This window comes from Brassica napus, chromosome A1, assembly GCF_020379485.1.
Source record: "Brassica napus cultivar Da-Ae chromosome A1, Da-Ae, whole genome shotgun sequence".
NCBI lineage: Eukaryota > Viridiplantae > Streptophyta > Magnoliopsida > Brassicales > Brassicaceae > Brassica > Brassica napus.
The window spans coordinates 24,908,045-24,933,575 of record NC_063434.1 but is presented as its reverse complement, the minus strand read 5'-3'; the positions used below and the strand labels follow the sequence as shown (position 1 = coordinate 24,933,575).

General features: G+C 35.3%; 7 protein-coding genes across 8 annotated transcripts; 6 read left to right on the top strand and 1 right to left on the bottom strand.

Moving 5' to 3' along the window:
- Positions 1-489: 489 nt before the first annotated feature.
- On the top strand, positions 490-2,859 carry LOC106389048 (protein NRT1/ PTR FAMILY 2.3-like). The gene is made up of 4 exons (XM_022687519.2): positions 490-865; positions 936-1,153; positions 1,230-1,768; positions 1,845-2,859. The coding sequence occupies exons 1-4, from the start codon at positions 772-774 to the stop codon at positions 2,665-2,667; spliced, it is 1,674 nt and encodes a 557-aa protein (XP_022543240.2). The 5' UTR covers positions 490-771; the 3' UTR covers positions 2,668-2,859.
- Positions 2,860-6,024: 3,165 nt separating this feature from the next.
- On the top strand, positions 6,025-8,622 carry LOC106389047 (peroxisome biogenesis protein 3-1-like). Of its 2 annotated transcripts, none has more exons than XM_048738450.1 (7): positions 6,025-6,250; positions 6,362-6,523; positions 6,612-6,784; positions 6,888-7,018; positions 7,591-7,718; positions 7,841-8,047; positions 8,169-8,622. In XM_048738450.1, the coding sequence occupies exons 1-7, from the start codon at positions 6,237-6,239 to the stop codon at positions 8,407-8,409; spliced, it is 1,056 nt and encodes a 351-aa protein (XP_048594407.1). In that variant the 5' UTR covers positions 6,025-6,236; the 3' UTR covers positions 8,410-8,622. The 2 variants fall into 2 exon arrangements, with proteins under 2 accessions (XP_048594407.1, XP_048594403.1); XM_048738446.1 differs by having other exon boundaries at positions 6,612-6,802.
- Positions 8,623-8,813: 191 nt separating this feature from the next.
- On the top strand, positions 8,814-10,770 carry LOC106389046 (pre-mRNA-splicing factor SPF27 homolog). The gene is made up of 6 exons (XM_013829228.3): positions 8,814-9,093; positions 9,485-9,663; positions 9,754-9,837; positions 10,089-10,158; positions 10,263-10,396; positions 10,485-10,770. Exons 1-6 carry the CDS (start codon positions 8,854-8,856, stop codon positions 10,537-10,539), a joined length of 762 nt encoding a protein of 253 aa, XP_013684682.2. The 5' UTR covers positions 8,814-8,853; the 3' UTR covers positions 10,540-10,770.
- Positions 10,771-11,431: 661 nt separating this feature from the next.
- On the top strand, positions 11,432-12,550 carry LOC111201734 (defensin-like protein 229). The gene is made up of 2 exons (XM_022694025.2): positions 11,432-11,504; positions 11,647-12,550. The coding sequence occupies exons 1-2, from the start codon at positions 11,435-11,437 to the stop codon at positions 11,868-11,870; spliced, it is 294 nt and encodes a 97-aa protein (XP_022549746.2). The 5' UTR covers positions 11,432-11,434; the 3' UTR covers positions 11,871-12,550.
- A 1,160-nt stretch (positions 12,551-13,710) lies between these two features.
- LOC106385695 (beta-1,2-xylosyltransferase XYXT1-like) lies at positions 13,711-15,830 on the top strand. Its single transcript, XM_048738420.1, has 3 exons — positions 13,711-14,098; positions 14,168-14,458; positions 14,555-15,830. The coding sequence occupies exons 1-3, from the start codon at positions 13,942-13,944 to the stop codon at positions 15,736-15,738; spliced, it is 1,632 nt and encodes a 543-aa protein (XP_048594377.1). The 5' UTR covers positions 13,711-13,941; the 3' UTR covers positions 15,739-15,830.
- A 4,862-nt stretch (positions 15,831-20,692) lies between these two features.
- Positions 20,693-22,246, top strand: LOC106389043 (F-box protein At1g11270-like). The gene is made up of 2 exons (XM_013829226.3): positions 20,693-20,900; positions 21,027-22,246. The coding sequence occupies exons 1-2, from the start codon at positions 20,871-20,873 to the stop codon at positions 22,131-22,133; spliced, it is 1,137 nt and encodes a 378-aa protein (XP_013684680.1). The 5' UTR covers positions 20,693-20,870; the 3' UTR covers positions 22,134-22,246.
- An 819-nt stretch (positions 22,247-23,065) lies between these two features.
- On the bottom strand, positions 23,066-23,702 carry LOC106389044 (non-specific lipid-transfer protein 2-like). The gene has a single exon (XM_013829227.3). The coding sequence runs from the start codon at positions 23,685-23,687 to the stop codon at positions 23,307-23,309; it is 381 nt and encodes a 126-aa protein (XP_013684681.2). The 5' UTR covers positions 23,688-23,702; the 3' UTR covers positions 23,066-23,306.
- Positions 23,703-25,531: the final 1,829 nt, after the last annotated feature.

The window sequence follows — 25,531 nt, the reverse complement described above, 5'->3', positions numbered from 1 at the left end:
CATGTCAAAAAATAAACATATCTTGGACTTTTGTATATACAATAATATATTATTTAAAATGAATAAGCATAAAATATTAGTAAAAGGAAATACAACTTTGAAACACGGGCCAGAATTTAGTATAAATTAAATACAAATAATTTTCAAATATATTTTCTCATGAATATATTATTAATTTGCTTAATAACTAAATGCAAATGCAATAAGATAAATATATAATAAAAACGAAAATACATACGGTTTTAAACAATTGATTAATTATAACATGTAAATTATAAAATTATTGTATTTGAAATATTTATATAAACATTTAAATATATAATTAACATTAAAAATATATACCACTGATGTTTAAAAACAATAATTTATGTATAGAAAATTGAAAACAAACATCTGCATGGTTTCGCGGATCAAAATCTAGTTGGAACTAAGACAAACGGACTTGAACACTATATGTCGTGAGTCTCGTGTCTTTGTAATTATATTGGTTAGTTTATACAAAGACTATTCGAAGTGGATTCTGATGACCATTAAAGATCAGACAAATCCTTTTTGGGCTGGTTCACAGATCTGATTTCAGAATAGAACATAAGTAGGTGGAATGTCAGAACATGATTTAGGTAGTTTAGGGACTAAAGAATATCATTACTAAATCATTGCACCAACATAATTATTATGCATTTGCTTATAAATATACAGATTTTTTATCTGCAACATCACACGCACACAAATATCAAAGATACTTTCTGATTCCTCCTCTTGTTCTCTTCCATGGCTGGTCCAGTTTCGGATGATACAGAAGCGCAGTACGCTGGAGATACAAGCAGCAAGCGCGGTGGCTGGATAACTTTACCGTTCATGATGGGTTTGTGTGTTTTTTGTTTTTGTTTTTTTGAAGGCAAGACAGCAACTTATGTTAAATGTATGTGGTGCAGCTACATTGTTAGGTATGTCCATAACTTCTTTCGGATGGGTACTGAACTTGATCGTCTTCTTGATCGAGGAATTCAACATCAAGAACATCGCTGCTGCTCAGATTTCAAACATTGTCAATGGATGCCTCAGCATGTTGCCACTTGTAGCAGCCATTTTAGCTGATTCTTTCTTTGGAAACATTGTCGTCATCTCGGCTTCTACTTTTATCTCGCTGACTGTTAGTCCAAAACTCTTCTATGTTGTTAATTTCTTATACATAAAGTTTAAAGGAGTTTTAAACATTTTTTAATTAGGGCATTCTTCTCCTGACGCTGATCGCATATTTGGACGTATTGAAACCTAGACCGTGTGAAACCGGATCAAATCTATGTCAGTCTCCATCGGAACTCCAGCTTGGGATCTTGTATACAGCCTTAGTTCTAGTAACCACTGGAGCAGGTGGGACACGGTTCACCTTGGCATCCGCGGGTGCAAACCAATACGAGAAACCTAAGGATCAAGGAAGCTTCTTCAACTGGTACTTCCTCACGCTTTATGCTGGGGCTATTACCGGGGCAACAGCGATTGTATACACACAGGACAATGCTAGCTGGAAACTTGGGTTTGGCCTCTGCGCTGCTGCAAATTTGGTAAGTTTCATTGTTTTCGTGTGCGGGAAGAGATTCTACAAGCATGAGAAACCCATGGGAAGTCCTTTCAAAAGCCTGATCAGTGTTGTAGTCGCTGCTACACTGAAAAGAAAGGCTGTCATTTCATCCAACGAAGAAGACTATCACCGTGGCCTTGGAGAAAAAGACAAGACTTCTCCTGCACTGCCCTCCAAGAGCTATAGGTGAAAACAATTTTTTTTTTTTTTTTTGGATACCAGGAGGTTCGGGAAACTGAAAGAGGTTTACTTACATGTGCAGGTTCTTGAATCGTGCAGCCTTGAAAACCGAAGAAGATTTAAATCATAAAGACGGCTCAGCTAACAACATCTGGAGGCTATGCACTGTTCAGGAAGTAGAAGATTTCAAAGCCATTCTCCGACTTGTTCCTCTGTGGGTATCCATAATATTTGTTGGTACTCCAATAGCGATGCAAACAAGCTTAATAGTACTCCAAGCTCTAGTCATGGACCGTGGGCTTGGTCCTCACTTCAAAGTCCCGGCTGGCTCCCTCCAAGTCGTAATAATGATCTCTGCATCCACCTTTATCATAATGAACAACTGGCTTGTCTATCCCATGTACCAGAAGATTACCAAGAAGCGGCTAACACCGCTTCAAAAAGTCGGGATAGGCCAGGTGCTCACCATCCTAAGCATGGTAGTCTCTGCGGTTGTGGAAGCAAAGAGGCTGAAATCAGTTGAAAACAACGGACATCCCATGTCAGTGCTATGGCTGTTTCCTCCTCTAGTTATAGTGGGAATAGGCGAGGCCTTCCATTTTCCGGGAAATACTGAATTGTTCTATGGAGATTTCCCAGAGTCTCTGAGGAACACCGCAACTTCATTGACCTCACTGGTGATTGGAATCTCTTTTTATCTGAGCACAGCTCTGATAGATCTGATCCAAAGGACCACCAAGTGGTTACCAAATGACATTAACAGCGGAAGAGTTGACAATGTTTACTGGGTTCTAGTCGTTGCCGGAGTCTTGAATTTCGGATATTTTCTCGTCTGCTCTTGGTTCTACAAATACAGAAATCTCGGAGGTGACAATGAACTAGATCCTAAAGATGTTTCAACCTAAGACAGACAACATGTAGCATGCTCTTGTTTAACTTATGTGTCTGTTATTTGCAAGTGTGTTTTTGTTTAATCAAACTGATGTCTTCAGTTTTATCTAATTTGTTGCATGCTCCTTTTTCCCGTGTTTACTATCCCTGATGTTTTGTATATTTTTAGCTAAGATGTATAAAAATATTTCAATTAGAAGTCGAAACCTAGTAAACATAATGAACAGACATTGCCACCACAAGAGGACACAACATAATTATTTAAAATCCTAAAGATCCAAATCATCTAGGCAACTTAACTTTTATTTAAGGATTTTTCTGTGAACACACACAAAGTAAACATAACTCCTACGTACCCTGTTCTCTGGCATGACACAAAAGTGCATCACTCTTGCGATCCAAGCAACAACAACGGCAATTGGATATCATTACCGTTCATAGCAGGATATCATTTCCGTTCATAGCAGGTTACGATGTTCCATATTTTGCTAATCGTATGGACAATGTGAGACTCACTATTACATAATCCAAACTAACATATTCTAAACCTTTAAATGTTGGTTATGTTTGCAAGTGTACGTATATTGTAGCTACTTTTTTTTTTTTTAGATCGTTTTTATCATTGCTATATCAAGAATAAGCCATGGTCATTCGGTTTAATTATTTTGGTTCTAGAAGTTTAGGATCCGTTCAAATATAGAAAATTTAGTTCAGTTTGGGTTATTTTGGTTTCCGGTTCTGTTCAGATAACAAAGTTGGAAACCGTCTAATATCAGAAGTAATTTTGGATCCTATTCAATTCCGATTCTTTGTTTAATTCTGGTTGAAAAGTCAAAAATTTAGATTTCTCGAATTAAATATTACATTTTTGGGGTTTTCGAATAAATATTTGAATATTCTAGAAAATTTCAAATATTTCAGACATAAAGTATGAGAGGTAGGCATTCGGATACCAGATTTGATTCAGGTCTATTCGGATTTTCAAGGTTAAAAATTTTGATCACATTTGGGTATTTATGAATTTCGGTTCGTGTTCAGTTCTGATCTTTACGGGTATTGGGAGAGACCCTAAGTGTCTATTATGTTCTCTCTATTTCATTTTAGTTGTCGTTTTAAACTTGTGCACACAAATTAAAATGTATATTTAATTTTGTATATTTACTAAATAAAAATATCATTACCAATACACCTAACTACATTTCAACTAATAGAAAAATAAATTAGGATATAAAATCAATAAATGTAGCATTAAAATTATAAAACGACACTTATTTTGAAACAAAAATTATACTCTATAATGACAATTAAAAAGAAACGGAGGAAATATAATCTATTCAATAATACTAAGTGTGTTTTTATGGGGCCAACCAAATTAGTTGGTAAGATATATCAAAAAAATTATAAGAAAAATAAATGAACACATTTTTATTGAGCATAAAGAATCTATACAATTGCTTACAAAAAATCATAGTTGGACCATTACATTATTTATCTTCCTATTATTTCTCATAAAGTTAACTTAATTACTATTAACGTTTACACGTCTAGATATTGCTTACGCTGTTCACCAAATATGGCTCTATATGCATGACCCAAGAGTTCCACATCTACATGCTCTCAAGCGAATCATTTGCTATCTTCAAGGAACCAAGACTCTCGGCCAACAACTCACAAAAAGCTCTATTACCGACTTGGTTGCTTACTCAGACGCTGATTGGAGCGGCTGTCCAGGCAATCGACACTCGACCTCAGGTTACTGCATGTACATTGGCTCCAACTTAAGTCTCATGGTCATCCAAAAGACAACCTACTGTATCCAGATCAAGTGCTGAAGCAGAATATAAAGGTGTTGCGAATGCGGTTGTTGAACTCACATGGATCCATAATCTCTTCCTTGAGCTCGGACATCCGATCGCCAAAGCTTCCATTGTATATTGTGATAACATCAGCTCGTCACCAGCGCACAAAGCACATAGAAATTGACATACATTTCGCCAGGGAGAAGGTAGCTGTCGGTGAGGTCAAAGTCATGTTCATGCCGTCATCGTTACAGTTTGCTGATGTCTTTACAAAGGGGTTCCCCGCCAGTTTGTTCATTGAATTCATAACCATCCTAACCGTGCGTTAATCCCACGATTCGACTGTGGGAGGATAATAGAATATGGAATATTCTTCGCAAACAAACTAATTTTGTTTAGACAAGATCTTTGTATATCTTGTAAATCCTGATATTGTGTAACAACTTTGGGTATATTCACGTATCCCTCAAGGGAGTTAATCCAACTTTCAAAATGGTCACCTTCGATTGGTTACTTGTGTACTTTACGTGCTTCAAAATTTTAATGGGGGCGACGAACACTTTCAATTGATTTTTTTTTTTTTTTTTTTTTGACATCTAAGATTTATTAAAGGATCAGAGCCTAAAATGGGACAAAGTCCAGAACTGGAAAGAAAAAAACTAAAGGCCTAAACAAACGGGCCAACATTAACATAAGTTCCTTGGGCCGCAAGCCCAAAAGAGGTAAACCGTTGAGGAGGAAATCTTGACTTTTCACCCACCACGTGGACGATTGCCCGGCAATCAATGAAACACGCGTCAAGGCGAGGAGCCACTTCATCCCCCGGAAGCCAGAGAGGTGATACGGCAGAGCTCTGCCGCCGACGAAGCCGAAACCAAGGAAAACCGATCGAAACCGTACAGTTCTCAACCTAGTTCAGCCTACAGCCTAATCTGACGGAACATCGTTTCTGAAAATTGCAATCGACATCAATCCTGTCAAAACCTCCGAGATTCCTACATGCAAACCGAACATCTTTTATGATAAGGATAAGCCCGAAGATGACTCAACCTTTAACAAAGGTAAGGAACAATCAATCGGAGGTTGAAGAGGAGAATCGATCGAGCAGAGAACCACAAGAAACAATGATCAAACGGAACCAGGAGAACCCTGGTGGTAGCCGGCGAAGACGATGTGACGGAATCATCCCTTCCCGGAGACAAAAGCCGGCGAAGAAGTATTGTGAGAACCACCCCTTCCCGGAGTCAAAAGCCCGAACCTTCGGGAGACTTAATCGGAATAATCCGGTGATAGAAACAAGTCGGCGAGAACTCCCCTTCTGAAAGGTTGATTTTGATAAGAAGAAGAGAAATCGAGAGAAACTCTCTCTCTCTAGAAAGAGAGAAGCCGACACTACACGCACGAAGCACTAGCTTCGTCCACTTTCAATTGATTCATTTTGCCAACACCATATTCAAATTTATTTTGATTTTTCTAAACCGGTCAATTTAATTACTTTGATTCGGTCTAGTTCGGTTAAATAAATAAAATGGATATTCTGGTTTGGAGATTCCAGTTTCCAAATTAGGGGAATCTCGGTGTGGCTCTCAAGTGATAACATTCATTATTCACAGAGAGGGAGAGAGATCGGAACTAAGCGTCACCTCTCGCCGGAGATTCTTATCACTTTATCTTCCCTTCAAAACCACGACGATAGACAATAGAACCATATAACCTCCTTCATCTCCTCTCTTCCGTCGACGCTTTTTTCGTTTTTTTTCTTCATAAATTTAAAACTTGTCGCCATGGATTTATTCAGGTTTGTTCTCATCTGTTTTGTTCCTCTCTCTCTCGCTATTGATTTCGGTTCCGTAAGGTTTTAAGTTAGTGTTTTGCAATTGATAAACTAGTGTTTGTGATCAAAACTTAGGGATTTCTGGAGGAAACATAGAAAGAAGATATTGGTGACGACGACTTGTTTGGGAAGTGGGCTATTGATTTACAAGCTATACAATGCTCACACTCGTAACCTCGCCGACTTGGAACGTGAGCTTGCCAACGAGCGTCACAATGACGAGCTCATCAAAGCCCAGTTACGTTCTTGCACATACCATTTTTTTTTTTTTGCTTTTTGCGAGTTTCTCAATATCTTGTTTTATCTGGCTGTGTAACTCTGCTAGAATGAAGGCTCATTTCGAGACCATTCAGATGATTGCTGACACAACTACATTGCCTCACGCACTGCATCACTTGAGCAGCCGCATTGTTGAGGAGATCAATGTCTCTAGTGTGATGGAGAAGCTAAGCAGAGGGAAAGGAACCTTGGTTCCTTCTGAGAAGCTTCATCTTTGGAGTGAGCTCAAAATTTTGAGTTAGTAGTGCTCTCAGCTTTCTGTAGATATATATATACATGTGGGTTCGTTTGATCTTCTTGTTAAACGCTTTTGTTTTTCCAGGTTTCACGAGGATGGTTGTGACTCTCTGGTCAGTCACTATGCTTAGTTTGTACATTAGGGTTCAAGTCAACATTTTGGGCAGACACTTATACATCGACACTGCTAGAGGTCTTGCCAGCTCCCATTTACTTGTAAGCCATTTTACTAACCTCTTTTTTTTTGTCTGCACTAAGCTCTTTTGTTATCTTTAAAGAATCTTTTTTTTTTTTATGAATGACATGTGACTTGTAACCTGCTCCCTTCTGGTTGTAAGATTCAGTGTGCTAAATCGAATCGTATGATTTCGTTTTAAACAATCCACTTCTTGCAGATTGACCATTTTGATAAAACTTTCGTTTGTTTCAAACTTGCATTGTATCTCTTTTGAGAATCTGACACTAAATATCAGTTTTCGAACTGAGCTACAAGTGCATGTTCATTGCAGGTCTCTTAGGTTGGGGTTCTTAGCGTTATATAAGATACGGTCTCTTAACTTTTAACTAAAAACACTAAGAATATTTTATATTACGCTAAGAACCCAACCTAAGAGACTTGCAATAAACATGCTCTAAAGGTGATATGGATTACTATTGTGTTTATTCGACATCCCTTATATTATTTTCCTTAATGTATTCATTGGTCTTACATCTAATTCTTGTTGCGTTGATTGGATTACCACAATCTCTACCAACTTATTTGCTTATCTGCTTTTTTTTTCTCACAGGAAGAGTTAGATCTCATAGACAGAGAGGACGAACAAAAGTTTTTGACAAGTGCTGATTATCTTGCAACCAATAGCATGCCCAGTTTGATTTCCCATGTGAAGAGTGCAGTGAAAGAAGTGCTTAAAGGGTATATTTCATTATCCCTTGTTTTTTTGTCATCCGCGAATGTTGATTCATTGGTTCTGCAAATGCCAATAAGGTCTGTAAACTATGTAAAGATGAAATCTATTGATGCGTGATTGATTGCAGAAAGCAGTTAAAGGATGTGTTAACCACAAGAACTCTTGAAGAAACTGTGATCCGGATTCTTGGTCTGTTTATGAGCACTGGAAGTCCACATCACTGGATTGATTATTTAATGATGCCCCAAGACACCACCACTGATGTTTCCTCTTCAGATGCAACTGTCACCAAGTTTCATCTACTCATTACCGAGACACGGGAAGTACTCACAAGGTAAAAGACAAACAGTTTCACTTCTTTACACTCTTGTCCTCATTTATCTGGTTAATACTCAAAGCAAGAAAAAAAAAGGGATGTTTCTTCGTTGCAATCATGTCTCTTTTCCTTGTTGCAGCAATGAGTTTACAGATGTAGTAGAGATCGCACTCAAGTCTTGTACCGTAGCGTTAGTAGAGGAGATGGAAACACAGCCCGGTTTGGCCACAGGGATACAACTGGCGAAGCTCTTACCACAGATTGAGAAGACTGTGCCGGAGATTTCAGCTGTACCGGACAAGAACCGGTTCTTGCAACTCATCCGAGATTTGCCTCAAGTTCATCTCTTTTTTACACTTCTATACTCAAAGCCTCTATAATCTCACAAACTGCCAAATTGGTTGTTTGTTTAGTTTCCTTATCAAAAGTGATTTCAACTTAGTAAAATAAAATAGAACATTCTTAGAATAATTGCTCAATATGTATCAGAACATTGAATTATTGGCATAAGTATATGATTTATTATAGTTCTTCAGATTTTTGTAAAGAAAGGCATTAACATTGGCATAAAAGAATATGATTTATTAATGATATTATAGTTTTGCAGATTTTTTGAGAAAAATATTGGCATAAAGTATATGATTTGTTGATGATGCAGAAAAAAACATAATTAATGGCAAAAAAATAAACATATATCTTTTAAATTTGAAGGGCCCTAAAAAGCCCAAGGCCCAATAAGATCGGGTCGGGTCCACGGAGCCGGTAAACTACTACAATTTGCTTTTCTTCACTTGGGTCTTCTCTCTTCTGGAGTGGAGGCGGTAATGGCGACGAACAATGGAGACGTCTTGATGCTAGAGGCGGCGCCGGAAGCTTCAAAGCCGTGGGCGAGCGCGGCGAACGCAGAAGTCATCGACGCGCTTCCTTATATCGACGACGACTATGGCAATCCACTGATTAAGGCGGAGGTCGATCGCCTTGTTGAGGAAGAGATGCGTCGGAGCTCAAGGAAGCCTGCTGACTTTCTCAAGGAGTTGCCTCCTCTTCCAAAGTTCGATTTCGAGGTGAATTTGACTGTAAATCGTCTTAATCGATTTGTTTGTTCGGTTTTTGTAGCTAGGGTTACGGAACTTTGCTGGATTAGGGTTTAGAGTTGATTGGGTGAAGTTTTCGTGAGATCCAATCGTTGGAGTTTACAGTAATGAGTGTCAATCTCTGCTTTGTTATGTTAGGGTTCTTGCTATTAGATTAGAGAAGGTGGTTGATGAGAGTTTAGGTGAGTTATTATCTAAGTTTGAACCAACTAGAATCTTGAGATTTGATGGAAGCTTATGAGCAGAGTATCTGTAGCTAGTTCAGTGTTTAGGTAAATGGGTGAACTTGTTGATTCAGTATCTCATGTTATTGATTGTTTTTTTCTTTTGTCTGTTTTGGTTGGTGGAAAACGAATATCAGAACTGCCCCGTTCTTGGCAAAGAGTATGAGCGTGTTCGAGCTGGGAAGCCTCCAGTGCGGATAGATTTTGAGTCCCGGTACAAGGTTGAACTGCCGCCTGCGAGTAAGAAAAACGATGATGCTGCCTGGAAGCAGTATCTTCAGAAGAATCAACGGTCATTGCAACAGAAGATGATCGAGTGAGTAGAGTTTATTAATGTTTCTAATGAATGATTCTCTTCTGACAATACTGTGTTACTCTCTTAACTCGGTGATTTGTTAATTCACAGGCTTGAGAATTTGGAAATGATGTCTAAGCAAGGCCCCGAGCTTTGGAGGCAGAACAACCATCGGCTTGAAGTATTCTTGACCAGGTTTGTTTTCAAGTATATATATGTAAAGCTGCATTGATTGAATTGTCAGTCTCGTCGTTACGTTGTAACTTGTGGTTATATGAGTTCATGCTTCTTTAGCTTTTGCACACTTAAGACTTGCTTTGTGTTTTTCTTCATGTGCTTTCTGTGTGTGAGAGCTTCTTTGTTCTTATGAAACATCATTACTGGCTTTTGGAACATACACACCGGAAAGATTTATCTCGTCACTCTACTTGTTCTCTCATTTCCAGAATGCAAAAACTAGCTCAGGAGCAGAACGAAGAAATTGAAAAAGTAAATCGTGAAAGGAAGTATCATCAGGTGATAATACTTTTGAAGTATCTTTTTACACATTGTTTTTTCTTGCAGTCTTCTCTTTAATTTTATGGGGGGTAATCTGAAACTTTGTTTTGTTGCCACGTCAGCAAACCACTGCGTACGAGCTCAATGCTCTATCTCAAGAATGGAGGCAGCTCTGTGTGAAGAATATGGAGATTCAATCTGCTTGTGTCGTGCTAGAGACAAAAATCGATGCGTTCAAAAAGGAAGCTGCTGAAAGGTGAAGAAAGTTTTGTCTTACCTCTTTGTATCGCTCAAGAGTTGTATTTTTAAGCGCAAAACTGAAACTTACTGTGTTTGTGTTTCAGAGGATGGAACTTAGAAGAGAAACTAGAGAGTGTCAAGCCGCTTCAACCGCAGTGAGGCAACCGGAGCTGGGGTTGTTGGCCCCCGCTCTTTGCTTGCGTTTACTGATATGTTTAAGCATATCGTTTACGATTTGTTAGTGAAAATGATGTTTTAACCTTCTATCGATCTACTATCATTTATCGGCTATAGTTTGAATGTTTGTTTAACATATATTTTTCTTTATAGTATAAGATTATGATTTGATAAGAAACATTTTTAGGTTAATGAGTGTTTCTGTTTATGCAATGCCATCAGTTTACAAATTATGAGAGAATTGGTTTGTTAGGTTTTGATTAAACATCTTAGAACACCTCTCTAATGGAAGGTTCTCATCATGTGTTTTCACCAATAAACAAATCAAAATAATGAAAAGTGAACAGAAAGACTAGAATAGAGTTCTCGAAAAAGATGAAAACCTCTTGAGAATTCCAAATAACACTTATTACTTTAATACTCCTTAATTGATTTAATTTTTGTGAACTAAATTCTTAAGAGCAGCATTAACCAGGTATGTAAAAAGGTTTTTAGGAGAGAGGGGGCCCACAAAAATGAGGAAACCGAGGAAGAAGGGAGTCAAATGTAGCCAAATAAGAAACGTATGCAGTTGGGTTTTTTTACTGTGCAGGGACCCCATTGACATGTGGCGGCCTGCGATTGATTCTTTTTTAATTTTTTTTTTTTTTTTAAAAATCGGCCAAAAGGAAAAAAAAGAAAAATTAGAAACCCGGGTTAATCATGCTCTAAGTTAAGTTAGATTAAAAACCTCTTGTGAAGATAGTCATTTTATTAGCTTTTCCAGACCTGACTTTGGAGAGTTGAAATTCACCTCCAACATTTTTCTCCTCCTAATTTAATTTATATATCTATTTTAATAACGAGAAGCCTGCATCTGCATCATCTTTGTAGAATCATGAAGAAGTTTTCTACTTTGTTCATGGTTTATTGTGTTCTCTCTTTCTTCCTTCTCGTCTACGTGAAAGGTAATGGACATACTAGTATTTATTCTCAACATAACAAACGTTTCTACAATTTTATTTAAGCTCAGAACTGTTGCATGATCAACTGTTTATTACACAAAAATCTAAAGAGTTGTTTGTTTCTGTGGTTGATACTAAATAACAGAGGTGAAAACTCTGGAGATAAAGGCGAAAGTGTGCACAAAGGCACACGTTTTCGAACAGAATTGTGGGTGGGATGGAAACAAGACTTGCATAAAAGGATTCAATAAAATTCTTGAGTACCCTTTTCATTGCGAGTGTGACATTTATGATGCAGCCGAAAGCAGACGTATTTGCACATGTAAATTTCCAAGTACCTTGCTAATATTCATCGATTTTATAACCTAAATCTCTTTACTAGTATTAAAGAAAATACCTATGTAAGAACTAAGAACGTTGTGTTAGCATCGTGTATAATACAAACGAAAATCATATGTAAGCATTACTTGTGTTAGCATGGCAGATAAATTATATCGTGCCTGTTTAAATGTATTTTCAAATATACTCACGCTTCATATACCTGTAAAGATCATTAAACTAATAAGTCTGCATAGAACTATAGACCCATACATTGTATATTGTAAACTATTCTTCTGCATTTGCAAATTTTCAAAACACTATATTGTATTATTATTAATTTCTATTACCGATAGCACAACCAATACTTTAAATATATACATTTATATACATATCATATATGTATTTACATAGTTTTCAATTTAATTTTACAATAATAAAAAACGTATACTGGAAGGTGCACACGTACATCGTCATGCGACCCACCAAATAGACTATAAGACACATAACTTGTTAGAATGTCTTTTTCCTACTTAACAACTCCCTTATAATTGCTATTATTATGATGCTTCTTATCAAATGATTATCACCTAACTAATGCAAAGAAGAAAAAAATCCATATTTGCTTAAACATATTACGATTGGGCGTTGAGTTAATCATCCCACGTTTGGATTATTAAATATATATTCTGAAAATAAAAATAAAAGGAGATTTAGTCCTCCAAATTCCAGTAGTAAGATTTAAGTTACTGCCATATTAACAGAAGTAATCACTACTGAAACTTTTCTTGCACCAATGAGTTTATTTAGAACCAGTTAAACTAAAAGGTTTTGGTTGATGATGATACAATTTCAGAGTTTGACCAATCACAACGACATACGACATGAAAAAGTCAGAATCCACTTTTTGTTATTTTCATCCTTTAATATTAAATAAGTATTCACTTATTAGATGGGGATATTTTTACAAATTAGTACAATTTAATTAGATGGAGGTATTTTTAAAATTTTAAATGTATCACCATCTAATTGAAAGCTTGATAATTTTTCAATTGAGTCTGTCTAATTAGATGGAGATACTTTACAACTTAATAAGACTATATGCATGAATTATTATATTCATTTATATGAAAAATATAATAAGAGATTGTTGGAGAAAGTCTAATTAAGGACAATCTAACAACCATGCTTAACAAAAATCTAGAAAAATTTCACCAACTGTTAGTTGATTCATAGCTTTCAGGCCAAATTTGATTCTGCCTCCTTCGTTAATTGGTCTCAATGAAACAAAGACTAAACAATGAACAATCAATCAATCATTTAGATTTTGGTTGTGTCATAACAGTCAACTACAAACTTCTTTTCATTTCTATTTTTAATTATTTTTGAACATTTCTAACGAAACATCATGATTATTTGGATGATCTCGTCGTTTAAAGACTTGACAAACATTTTACTAGCCGACTGAAGCATGTTCACCTTATACGAACGCACGAGGATGTGATTCCTAACCTAAGTGTTTAGGGTTACGATTTACCACCTATTTTAGAACACATAGGATATCGTTTTATAAGAAAAAAGAAATCCATTTCATCCACAATTTCAAGTCTTTTCACAAAGTAAAATGTATTAAATTTCCATTATTATTTTAATAAAATGAAAGAGTTCGAGAATCTTTGGTTTGTAAGTCGTAGTTTAGATAATTTTATTTGGTGTTTATTTATTTGTTAAATATTAATTAACTTAAAACGAAGCTAAAAAGAAGAATCGTGGGGAGCATTTGCTTACCAAGACTTCGTCTAACAACTGCATGCCCTCCAAATCCTTCCTCCAGTGCCGACAATCCCCATACTTATTAATAATACACTTATATCACTTTTAAAATGTTTGATTTTTAACACGTAAAACTTCTCTTCGTGATCCTGTCTTAAGATCCCGACATTTACAGAAACAATCATTGAACACGAGTAGCATTGTCGTAAAAAAAGCTCCTCTTATATACTTCATACAATTTCCTCTCTCACAATCATTCATATCTCTCTCCAATAGCGGGTAATATCTGCTTCTAGAGTTTACTTGCAGCAGAAGAAAGTAATAAAGGTTTGTCTAACTCGAGAGACAGATGACAGAGAAGGATCTTCTTTATGATACAATACTTGCTCGTAGCTTTAGCAAAAACGAGCAGAAGAGACTTGGCTATGGAGCTTTCGTTGCCTCTCTTCTCTTCGTCTTCACTCTTTGCACCGTCTTTAAACCTTATCTAAGCCCTTTGCCAACCGGTTAGTCCCTTACTAACTTTTCTCAACGCAAGAAAGCACAGAAACTAACCTCTTTCTTTCTTTCTTTAGTGGAATTGCAATTACCAGTGAATGCTGGTCTTAGGATGCTGAGAATAACTGAAACGCAGAAACCTCAAGCGTCAAGGAGCAGCAGCAATGCAACATATGGAGATTCCGCGAATCTAACTATCCCTACGGATCAAATTAACATTACATCAAATGCAACCACTCCTCACAAACTAATCAGTTCTGAAAATCATGAGCTTAGTGTCTTCAAGAACACAAGCTTGCCCAAGAATCATCTTGATTCGTTTAACTCTACTACTAACACTACAATCTCCAAAGAACAAGTTGTTACAGGTTCACATTCTTGACACTTGTCTTTAGTTAGTTATGTTCTTAATTATTATCTTTCTACTTGTTAATCTGACAACAAAAAAATCTGTGAATTTTCAGAAGGAAATAAATTGGAGAAAACAATGAAACCTATTTGTAAGAAGCTAGCAAGAACGAAGATATGCGAAATAAACGGCGACGTAAGAGTCCACGGTAAATCCGCGACGATTCACGCAGCGATCACGTTTGCGTTTTCGGGGAATTCCACGTGGCATATTAAACCTTACGCGAGAAAAGGTGACGTGGCGGCGATGGAACGCGTGAGAGAATGGACGGTGAAACTGGAACAAAACGCTAATTTATCGCGTTGCGTTAGGAATCACAGCGTTCCGGCGATACTTTTCTCTCTCGGAGGCTACTCGATGAACAACTTCCACGATTTCACCGACATCGTGATTCCTCTGTACACGACGGCGCGTAGATTCAACGGCGAAGTTCAGTTCCTCGTGACGAACAAGAATCAACCGTGGATCAACAAATTCAAAGGGATACTGAAGAATCTCTCGAACTACGAGCTCATTTACATCGACGAAGAAGATGAAACGCACTGTTTCAGTAGCGTCACCGCCGGTCTCAACCGCCACCGTGAGTATTACAAAGAGCTAACGATCGATCCTTCGGATTCCGAGTATTCGATGTCCGATTTCAGAAAATTCCTTAGAGACTCGTACTCGTTGCGCAACGCCGCCGCGAGGCCCGTGACTACGAGGAGGAATCAGCGGCGGAGGCCGCGGATGCTGATTTTGGCGAGGGGGAGATCGCGAGCGTTCACGAACGCCGGCGCGATCGCCAGAGCGGCGAAGCAAATCGGATTCAAAGTCGTGGTGGCGGAAGCGAACGCAGACGTGGCGAGTTTCGCCCAAACCGTTAATTCGTGCGACGTTATGCTCGGCGTTCACGGCGCGGGGCTCACGAACATGGTGTTCTTGCCGGAGAACGCCGTCGTGGTTCAGATTCTTCCGATCGGGGGATTCGAGTGGCTCGCGAAGACGGATTTCGAGGAGCCTTCGAAGGGGATGAATCTGAGGTATTTGGAGTACAAGATCGCGGCGGAGGAGAGCACGCTTTTGCGGCGGTACGGACGCGATCACGAGGTCGTGAGAGATCCATCGGCGGTTGGGAAACGCGGGTGGGAAATGTTCCAGTCGGTTTATTTGGTACAGCAGAACGTGAGTGTAGATATTAACCGGTTCAGACCGGTTCTTGTCAAGGCTTTTGAGCTAGTGCAGATGCAGTCCGTGTAAAAATCAATATTTACTGCATTTCTGCATACTGTAAATTCTTGTAGTCGGATCAGAATATTTATCATCAGACGCCAATTTTTATTGATCTCAAATTCACTTTATGAAAAAAAAAAATCAGAATTGGTCAAATAAAAGCATAGCCATGGTCAGAGCCGGTCAGGTTTCGGGAACCCTATTCAAAAAAAAAATATTTTAAAAATTAATAATATTTTCATTAATTTTTATTTTAGCAAAACTTAGTTTGAATTATGTATTGTATTGTTTATCAAAAAAATTTATTCAGAAACATTATAAGATAATAAGAATATTATATTATATTTATTTATTTTTATTTATTTTAAATTATAATAAAAAAAGACCTGTTACTTTCAGTTAAATTATGCATAATATAAATGTATTTTTGTTTATTTTTAATTCAATATTCACGTTTAAATATAAATATATATGAATATATACGTATAAATATTTTTTTTTTGTAAAATGGGGGCCCCACAAAAATGGGGGCCCCATTCAAATGTTTCGTGGGTGTATGCTCAAGCCCGGCTCTGGCCATGGTGTTTCTATACACAAACATGTTCGTGTTATATTGAACTATACTACTGAGAAGATTACATTGTATATTGACCTTATAAATAATCAGGATATTATACTAGCTATACGTATTCTGGTAATCTGTACGATCATTCAAATTCAAATATTTTTAGCACAAGGAAATGAAATTCAACCTTTTCATTAGTTTGATATTACCTAATACCTACTATCAATTAAAGTCAAAGGTTTGTTTTACAATTACATCATAGACATGGATCAGGATCACACTTATATAAGCTCCAAGATTCATGTATAAAAAAAAAAACACAACACAAAGACTCTTTATGTAAACGGGACGTCTACGTACGTATCTATAATTGTCACCTTGCAGACTATATAAGTGTCAGTTTTGAGGATTGCGCAAGCATGTGAATGAAGAAACCTTCTATTTTCACTATAAAACAATGAATTGAGAAAAAAAAAACACATTTTGATTAATCAAATAGTTGTGGTAGTTTTCAACATTTTTGTTATATTTCAATAAATCAAAGTGATGGGTTCATTCACGTTAAATACATAAACCATCATTTCTAGGATAAAATCATCAAGTCAAGGATTTATTTCTCCATTCTAACACATGGACCATGTGACATGGTCACTTCAACATGTATAATGGAACACAGCTACAACCAAAAATCTTTCCCTTTCAGGTGAAATGGAAAAAGACCGGTTTAAAAGCTGGTTAACAAGATTTCACTTCGGATTGGTTTGATGTTTTTCCATATTTATTGACACGATACATAAGACTTATCATCATCATTGGTGAATGTATAAAAGAGTCTCTCACCAGTGCCGTGCAAAGAGTTTTACGGGCCCAAGACAAGTTTTAAAAATAAACTTATTTACAACTGTAATGAAAATAATTTTTTAATATGATATATTATTTTTACCAAATACACAAATCTAATTCTATAAAAGAATAAGTTTATAACGTAAATATGTTATATTATATCATATAGAAAAAAATACATGAATTCAGAAAGTGAGTTAATTAATTTTCGTAAAAATGTTTTTTCTTAAATAAGTCTAAACTACTAGACTAGAAATTATTTTAAATTTTGGGGCCTTAAAAACAGTCATATTAATCGGAGGCCTGAGGCAAATGCCTTTTTCAATACACTGTAGGCACGTCTCTGCTCTCACCAAGTCACCGATTGAAAAGATGTAGAAAACGTGAGAAAAACTAAAGAAAGAAAATAGAGTAGGTTTTGCATTTGAAAAACTCGTATAAGTTTTCTTTATAGAATCTATGGGTGAGAAATCATCACTACTATATAAAAGGAATTAAATTGAAAGTTCCTAAGCTATGCCACCTAGGATAAAATATTCCTACCCAATCATTTTGACATGTCAACACCTTTATTCAATATTGGGCCAAAATATGAATAGTATTTGCTTGATCATTTAATTAATTTTTTTCCTTTATGAGCCCATTTTAAATCCAATTGTAACTACTCACCTTCTTTTCCCATTTTAGTCAACTTCAACCCTTCTTTTCGACAAGTTTACGCCGTTTCGAATCTCCGGCTTAACACCAGCCATCTCCTCCTCTACTTAAATTGATCTTCTTCAATACTAAACTACGTGATCCATCAATATTTTCTTCGACTTTTCAACCATGACAATTACCCCTTCAATTTTCCTCCTCAGTCTATATAATTTCATTATGCTTCGCAACCTATTTCATAGACCAGGAAAACTAAACCACCGCATCTATGGCGTCAAACTCTTCAAAATCAACGGGCGTGGGTCAAGCAGCTGTTTTATTCGATTTTGGATAAGACGAAGCAACTCTACCAATGAGCTTACTTGGGTTACAGGCTTTCCAGATCAGCTTCGTCTCATCATTTGAACAAATATTGATGGATCACGTAGTTTTACATGTCATTCTCTGCCTATTAGTGTGGCTTTAAACCTACAGGTCGAGATTATTTTAAAATTACAGGCCGTTTTTTTCAAAAAAAAAAGTTTGTATTTATTTTCAAAATACCGATGTCTTTGTGTTTTTAGATTACAGATCATGTTTCCTCTGCTTATTAGTGCTGGTTTTGAAATTACAGGTCATGTTTGCATTTAAATTACAAATAGTACTTGGTCTGCATATTAGTATTTGTTTTAAAATTAAACATTAGGTCGTCCATCTTGGTTTACCAAAAAAATTTCTGTTTACCAATTATTGTACGTGTTGTTTCAAATATCTGATATTTTTATTTTTAGATTACATGTCGTGTTAGCTCTGTCTATTAGCGTATGTTTATAAATGAAAACATTATGACGTGTGTTTTAAAATTTTAGGTATCGAGTAGAAATATAGCTCTACAGCAATGTTGACAGTTGACACGGCTACTGTTGTCGTGCTTGGTGTCACGGGTAAAGAGCTGACGGGAAGACAAGCTTCCGAATTAATGGATGCCTACTTGGAAGGATCCTATTCTCCCACAGCGTTCACCTCCCTAACCATTTAAACTCACTCACATTATGTTTTATATTCCTAGGCTAATGGATACATGGGTGATGAGCATGAGGTCCCAGTCCCACAATGTATGGTGGATACAATTGGCCAGACACACAAATTCAGGATCTGACTAGCTACAACTTCATTGCAAAAGACAGACCATCAGTCACTAAGGTTGTATACGCTGCAGACCTTCCGTCTTCCAAATCAGTAATTGACAATCCAATAAACGAAGGGGATGGATACAACAGCTTTGCAACTATATAAGTCGTGAGCTCCAAATGAGGTAGAAAAGAGGTCTGCTGAGACAAGTACACTTACCAAAGACACTAACGAAGAGAAGGAAGCCAATTGTTCCAAGCGTATCACCTAATTGCTCCAACTCTCCACCTACACATTCCATGTCTGCCTAAGACCACCATTTCACCATCAGTTCTTTATGGCTTTTAAAGTTGTCTACTGTCCTCCGCTCTTTTTTTTAATGTTTATTTTCCCTCTTCTGTTGTGCTCCAAATCTTCATTACACAAACATTATAGTTAAATTAAGTTGTTAAAATTAGTCTTCCAATAAATTCTTGAACGTTGTTTTATGGTCCACATAATATACAATATACAAGAGAACTAATTGGTTAAATATAAAATCATAGTTGGTTTCTATTTTAGTTGTATTTTTGAAATCTTAATTTATATTATTAAGTATTAAATATAAATATTTAATTTCAACGGAGTTAGGCATAGACAACATAAAGACAACATAAATATTCTAAGCAAATAGTAAAACGTAGCAAGGCAAAAGGAAAAGAAGTTGTAACTAAGTTACATTCAACATAACCAAAATTAACAAACTACAAAAAAAGTAGCACTCGCTTCAAATACCATCAGTAAAATTTTACTTCAATAAAATTAGGGTTAATTTGTGGAATAACCAAAAAAATTAGTTTTCTAGAGAGAGAGTAGAGAGAGATAGGAAGAGAGAGGAAAAGAAGGGGAGAGTGATACAATTAGTTAGTGAAAATAATTTTTTTTTGGTTATTGAATATAATTTCTGATAAAATTATTCAAAACCTTAGAGTGAAATTAGGAAAAAGAAAAATAGAATATAAAAATATTAGAGTCTATTTGTTAAATAACAAAAAAATGAAAATTAAATTTTTTAAAAAATGGTAGAGAGAAATAGAAAGAGAAAATACGTAGGAGAGAAGAGTCGATTTAGATGGTTAATGATTTTTTTTTTTATCATGCTTAATTTTTCAAAATATTACACTGTCATACAAACTCAGAAATAAACTATATTCTTTGATCTTTATTGTGTTAGTTACTACTCATTTTATGTAATGAAAATTATAAACTTATTATATAATAAAACAGAAATAAAATATAACAAAATATTTTCTATCTTTAAAGCAAAAAATAAATAGGAAATTATCTAAAGAAATATTTAATCAAAACTGATTAAAAATAATATAACTACTAAATACTTTAGAATATTAATAAGTAAAAAGCACAGAAAAAAGTTTGTACTACTAACTTCCTAAAATTTGAGTATATAATGCTTATTTATTACAAAAACAAAATGAGTGTTCTATTTATTGTCAATGAAAAAAAAATATATTTTAAAATTGAAAACTCTGAAGTTAAAATTAAAAACAAAATTTACCATAAAAAATACAATATGTATCGCCATCTTTTTACATCATAATTTATAGTTTTATGGGCTTTTGTGAAACAAATTCATATTTTCAATATATTTTTTATAAAATATATACAATCATATAATCCGCGCGTAGCGCGGACACGAACCTAGTATGCTCTAATAGGAGTAAACGTAAACTTTTGGAGAATCGGAGATCCATAATGGGCTTTTGGGCTAAATACGATTTACTTACAAAACCCGAAGAGGCCCATTTTAAAGAGGATAGATTGGTTCGTGAAACCAAACGCCAGCGTAAACCCTACTGAAATTTTCAAATCTCCTTTCCTCTCTTTCGTTTCCAGAACTCTCTCGTTGGCTCCCTCTAGCCTTTCCTTTTTCTCCGTCGTAACACTGATCTGATCTCAATCTCATATCAGACGGATCTGGAAAAGCATGAAGAAGAGGAAGCAATCATTGGCCGAGGTACTATTTTATTATTATTATTTAATTAGTTTTGATATATAATACATCCTGGGATCTGATTTTGATGCGATGAAATTGGATTATTCACATTTACAAAACTGACACGACGAGAGTCTTCCTTTGTAGAACCTAGACACAAGCTTGTGGAAATTGCTACCCCACGATGTGGTAGAGGTGATCCTGGAGTGTGTGCCCGTGAAGCCTCTGTTGAGATTCAGATCTGTATCGAAGAAGTGGATATTGACAATCGATTCCCCAGGTTTCAAGGAACGACAATTGATCCATCGCAGGCAATTACGTGGTCCCGATGTCCTCATCATGCGTCTCTCCTATGATCGACCTGTGGGACGCAAAGGTCGTGGTCGAAAAGTTGTGTTGAGTGCAGCATCAGCATCAAGAAGAAGAATAGGTTGGAACGTGAGTTACACGTGCGGCATGTTCTGCGCTGGTAGTTGTGACGGTCTAGTATGCGTCTACTGTCTCTACGTAGACAGTATCGTGGGCAATCCTGCCACTGGATGGCATCGGAGTTTTCCTCTTTCCAACTATCAAGGCCTCCTCATTCAGAGGTTCAAGAGAGAGGGTTCTGACTTCCCATGGCCTAGCCTTGGATTCGGTAGAGATAAGTTAAGTGGCACTTTCAAGCCTGTTTGGTTGTATAATTCATCCGGGTTTGTACTTGGAGGAGCAGACAAGGCTGTTGTTACCTATTGTGAAGTTTTCGATTTTAGCACCAACGCTTGGAGGTACGTTGTCCCCGCTTCTCCTTATCCCATCAATGCTTACCATAAACCCGTCCATTTAGATGGCTCGCTTTATTGGTTAACCGAGTCTGAACCACCCTTGCTACTATCTTTTGATCTTCACACCGAGACTTTCCAAGTCATCTGTAAAGCCCCTTTTGCCGACCCTCGCCACATCACCATGTGCGTCCTCCATAACCGCTTGTGCTTGTCTGAGCAAAAAGACCTCACCCAAGTAATATGGTCGTTCGATTCTTCCGACAAGACATGGAACACATTGTGTTCCTTTGATCTCAACCCAACTGGCGACTTCGCCGCCCCCCTGTTACCAATTGCAATTCTGGACAAAGGTCAGTTATTGCTTCAAGGTCGTGCTTCCATGGACCCACTGGTCATACATGATCTCCATTACAGATCTTATGATTTACTCTGCACACCTAAATCACCCTCTGGTTCTGTTTATTATTTCGAGAGTTTATTCTCTGCTTAATTTCTCTTTAATTTAAACTCATCTCTCATCTTGTTGTATTTTTCTATTATATACCTCTCTCTTGTAAGAAGTTACCCAAACATTTAAATATGAAACACACTATTGCAGTTTCACTTACATTTTTATGGCTTTCATATAATAATGTTGTACCGTTGTTAATATGAAACACACTATTGCAGTTTCACTCACATTTTTATGGCTTTTATATAATGCTGTAAAATTGTTATACACATCAATCAAACAATTCAGGGACTTGTTAACGAAAGAATCAACCACACCCTAGAAACTCTACACACCTTAGACAACCTGCAAACTGATATCTTTTATATAACTGCTTTCTATCCAGCTCACATCAGCTATGATTTGTTACATTCAGTCCTAGACTAGTTAGTTATATACTGGACCCACCTACAACCACATCTCCTGTCTTGCCTTCTTAGACTAATGACAGAAGCTTTTGGTTTACAAATTCACATTAATGGAAGCAAGCGAGAGACATGTATTACTATTACTACCAAATAAAATATGGCAATTCTCCTAAATAGACAATTTTCAAGTTTTGATCGTAAAAATAAACTATAAGGAGGAAAATGACCAAAATGTTTCATTTAATAGGTAAAAAGACTATAATACTCTAGATATATATATATATATATATATATATATAAAATAATAGGGATCAATTCCATTTCATTATAGATAAGAGTATGAGATAGTGCTAAAGAATTGTTTACTCGATTTATCTTTACGACTTACGAGCCATTGGTGCAAAAGGATATTTATTATAAACTCCCTCAGAACAAAGCTTTTCATGGAAGCATTCGCTCCACTTGAAAGATGTATCGCACATTCCAAGGTTTTGGTGGACAAGTTCGGTCTCTTTAGACCCGAACTCATGTTGGTAGAAGCGCTTCCAAACAGTGATTCTTCTGTGTTTATGAAATATATATTTTATATCATAGTCTCAGTTATTACATCATCATACTTATAACACCTCTACACTGATCAAAAACCAGAATAAGACAGCAAACAAAAGTTGAAATAAGATGCATACAAGCATCATCAGTTCATCACACATTATTATTCTCAAGGATAACACTGCTTAATGATCATAATTAACATCCTTAAACACAAAGCAAAAGTAGGATTCAAACACACACATATATATAGTTTTCAACACCTTGGGATGGGAAGCTTGCAGCGGTTAGAGACTTTACGAGCGTTGGGAGAGCTGACAAAGCGACGGAGGCTACGGTTTCTCATGTACCCACAGAGGCATGGCTTCTGCTCCTTCAGCTTCGCGCAGCACAACGCTGAAGGTTGAGAAGACGACGTTATTGCCGATGCACATGGGCTTAGCTGCATTGGCGAGCACGTCACCGCTTCTGCCGCCGGTACTAGGATCACTACTAGGAAAATAGCCGCGAGGGCGACAATGGAAACCCATTTGGCCTTGATCATTTCCATGTTTCTTCTTCTTCTTCTTCTTATGTTTGGTTTCAGCGAGAGTTTATGGAAGTGTGTTCTGGTGTTTGTGGTTTTTGATTTGTGCATCTCTTTTCTTATAGCGAGGGAAAGTGAATTAAAGCTTTTTTTTGTTACACTGTTCTATTTTATTATAGTACTAGGATAAGACCCGCGCCTTGCGCGGGATTAAGTTATTATTTTTATTATATTTTGGAGAATGAAACAATAGTTTGGCTTCATTTGGATTACGGGTGTTCAATCCGAATATCAGATTGGGTTCGGTTCGGTTCGGTTTTTTCGGTATTTGGTTAGTAAAATATAACTACTATTCTAAATCCATATGTACTTTGATTTTAGTCTTTCACATACTTTTGAAAGATTTCAACTGGACGACTAAATTGATCAGCCAATCTTGTTGCTTTAAATCATTAGTGTTTATATATATATATATTATTTAGTTTGAATATTTATTAAATAAAAATTCATATGCGTTATATTTTATGATCATTTGTAACTTATTATAACAAAAAAATAATTTATTGATCACAAAATTTTCAGAGTGGGAATATTCAAATTTCTAATAATATATAGACGTTTTGAAAAATTCAAATATAACATATAAGAAAAAAATATAAATGTTTTTATTATATATTTAATGTGATTTTTTAATATCTTTCAATAATATAAAATTTAAAAAAAAGAACTAAGATACCAAAATTGTTATCAAATATTTATTATTCATAATAATTAATTTTCATATATACGTTAATCATATTAGGTAATTTCGTAGATTCTAATTAAGGAAAGTGCAAAAAAAAATTTGGTAGATTATTTATCAATTCGATAGTTAGTTTAATAAAAAATATAATGTAAGTCAAGATGGACCAACCTATTTTTCTAAGAATAGTATATTTTATATAGTCATTTATTAAATGAGAATTTATAATCATACAGTTCTATGATTATTCATATCATTTTATAACTGAATATTTAAATCATCGATAACAAAATTTTCAATGTGAAATCTTTAATAAGTTTATAATTTATAAATGTTTTTGAAAATTCATTGAAAGTTTTAATATTAAAATATTTATGTAATCTTATGGTATATGGTATAATCTATATATATATATAAATATATATGTTTTATTATTAAATGATATTTTTTACTCATATGGTTTTAAAATAATGTGTATCTTCTTATAATATTAAATAAAAGTTCATATTAATACAATTTTATGATCATTTGTAACTTATTATGACAAAAAAAAAATCTATTGATCACAAAATTTTCAGAGTGGAGATCTTCAAATTTTTAATAATTTATAGACGTTTTGAAAAATTCAAAATATAACATATAAGAAAAATTATAAATGTTTTTATTATATATTTAATGTGATTTTTAAATATATTTTAATAATATAAAATTAAAAAAAGAACTAAGATACAAAAATTGTTATCAAATATTTATTATTCATTATAATTAATTTTCACATATACGTTAATCATATTAGGTAATTTCGTAGCTTTTATTTAAGGAAAGTGCAAAACATTTTTTGGTACGTTATTTATCAATTCGATAGTTAGTTTAATAAAAAGTGTAATATAAGTTAAGATAGACCAACCTATTTTTCTAGGAATAGTATATTTTGTATAGTTATTTATTAAATAAGAATTTATAATCATACGGTTCTATGATCGTTCATATCGTTTTATAACAAAATATTTAAATCATCGATAACAAAATTTTTAATCTGAAATCTTTAATAAGTTTATAATTTATAAATGTTCTTGAAAATTCATTGAAAGTTTTAATATTAAAATATTTATGTAATCTTATGGTATATAGTGTTTAATATATATATATATATTTATTTTATTATTAAATGATATTTTTTACTCATATGGTTTTAAAATCATGTGTATCTTCT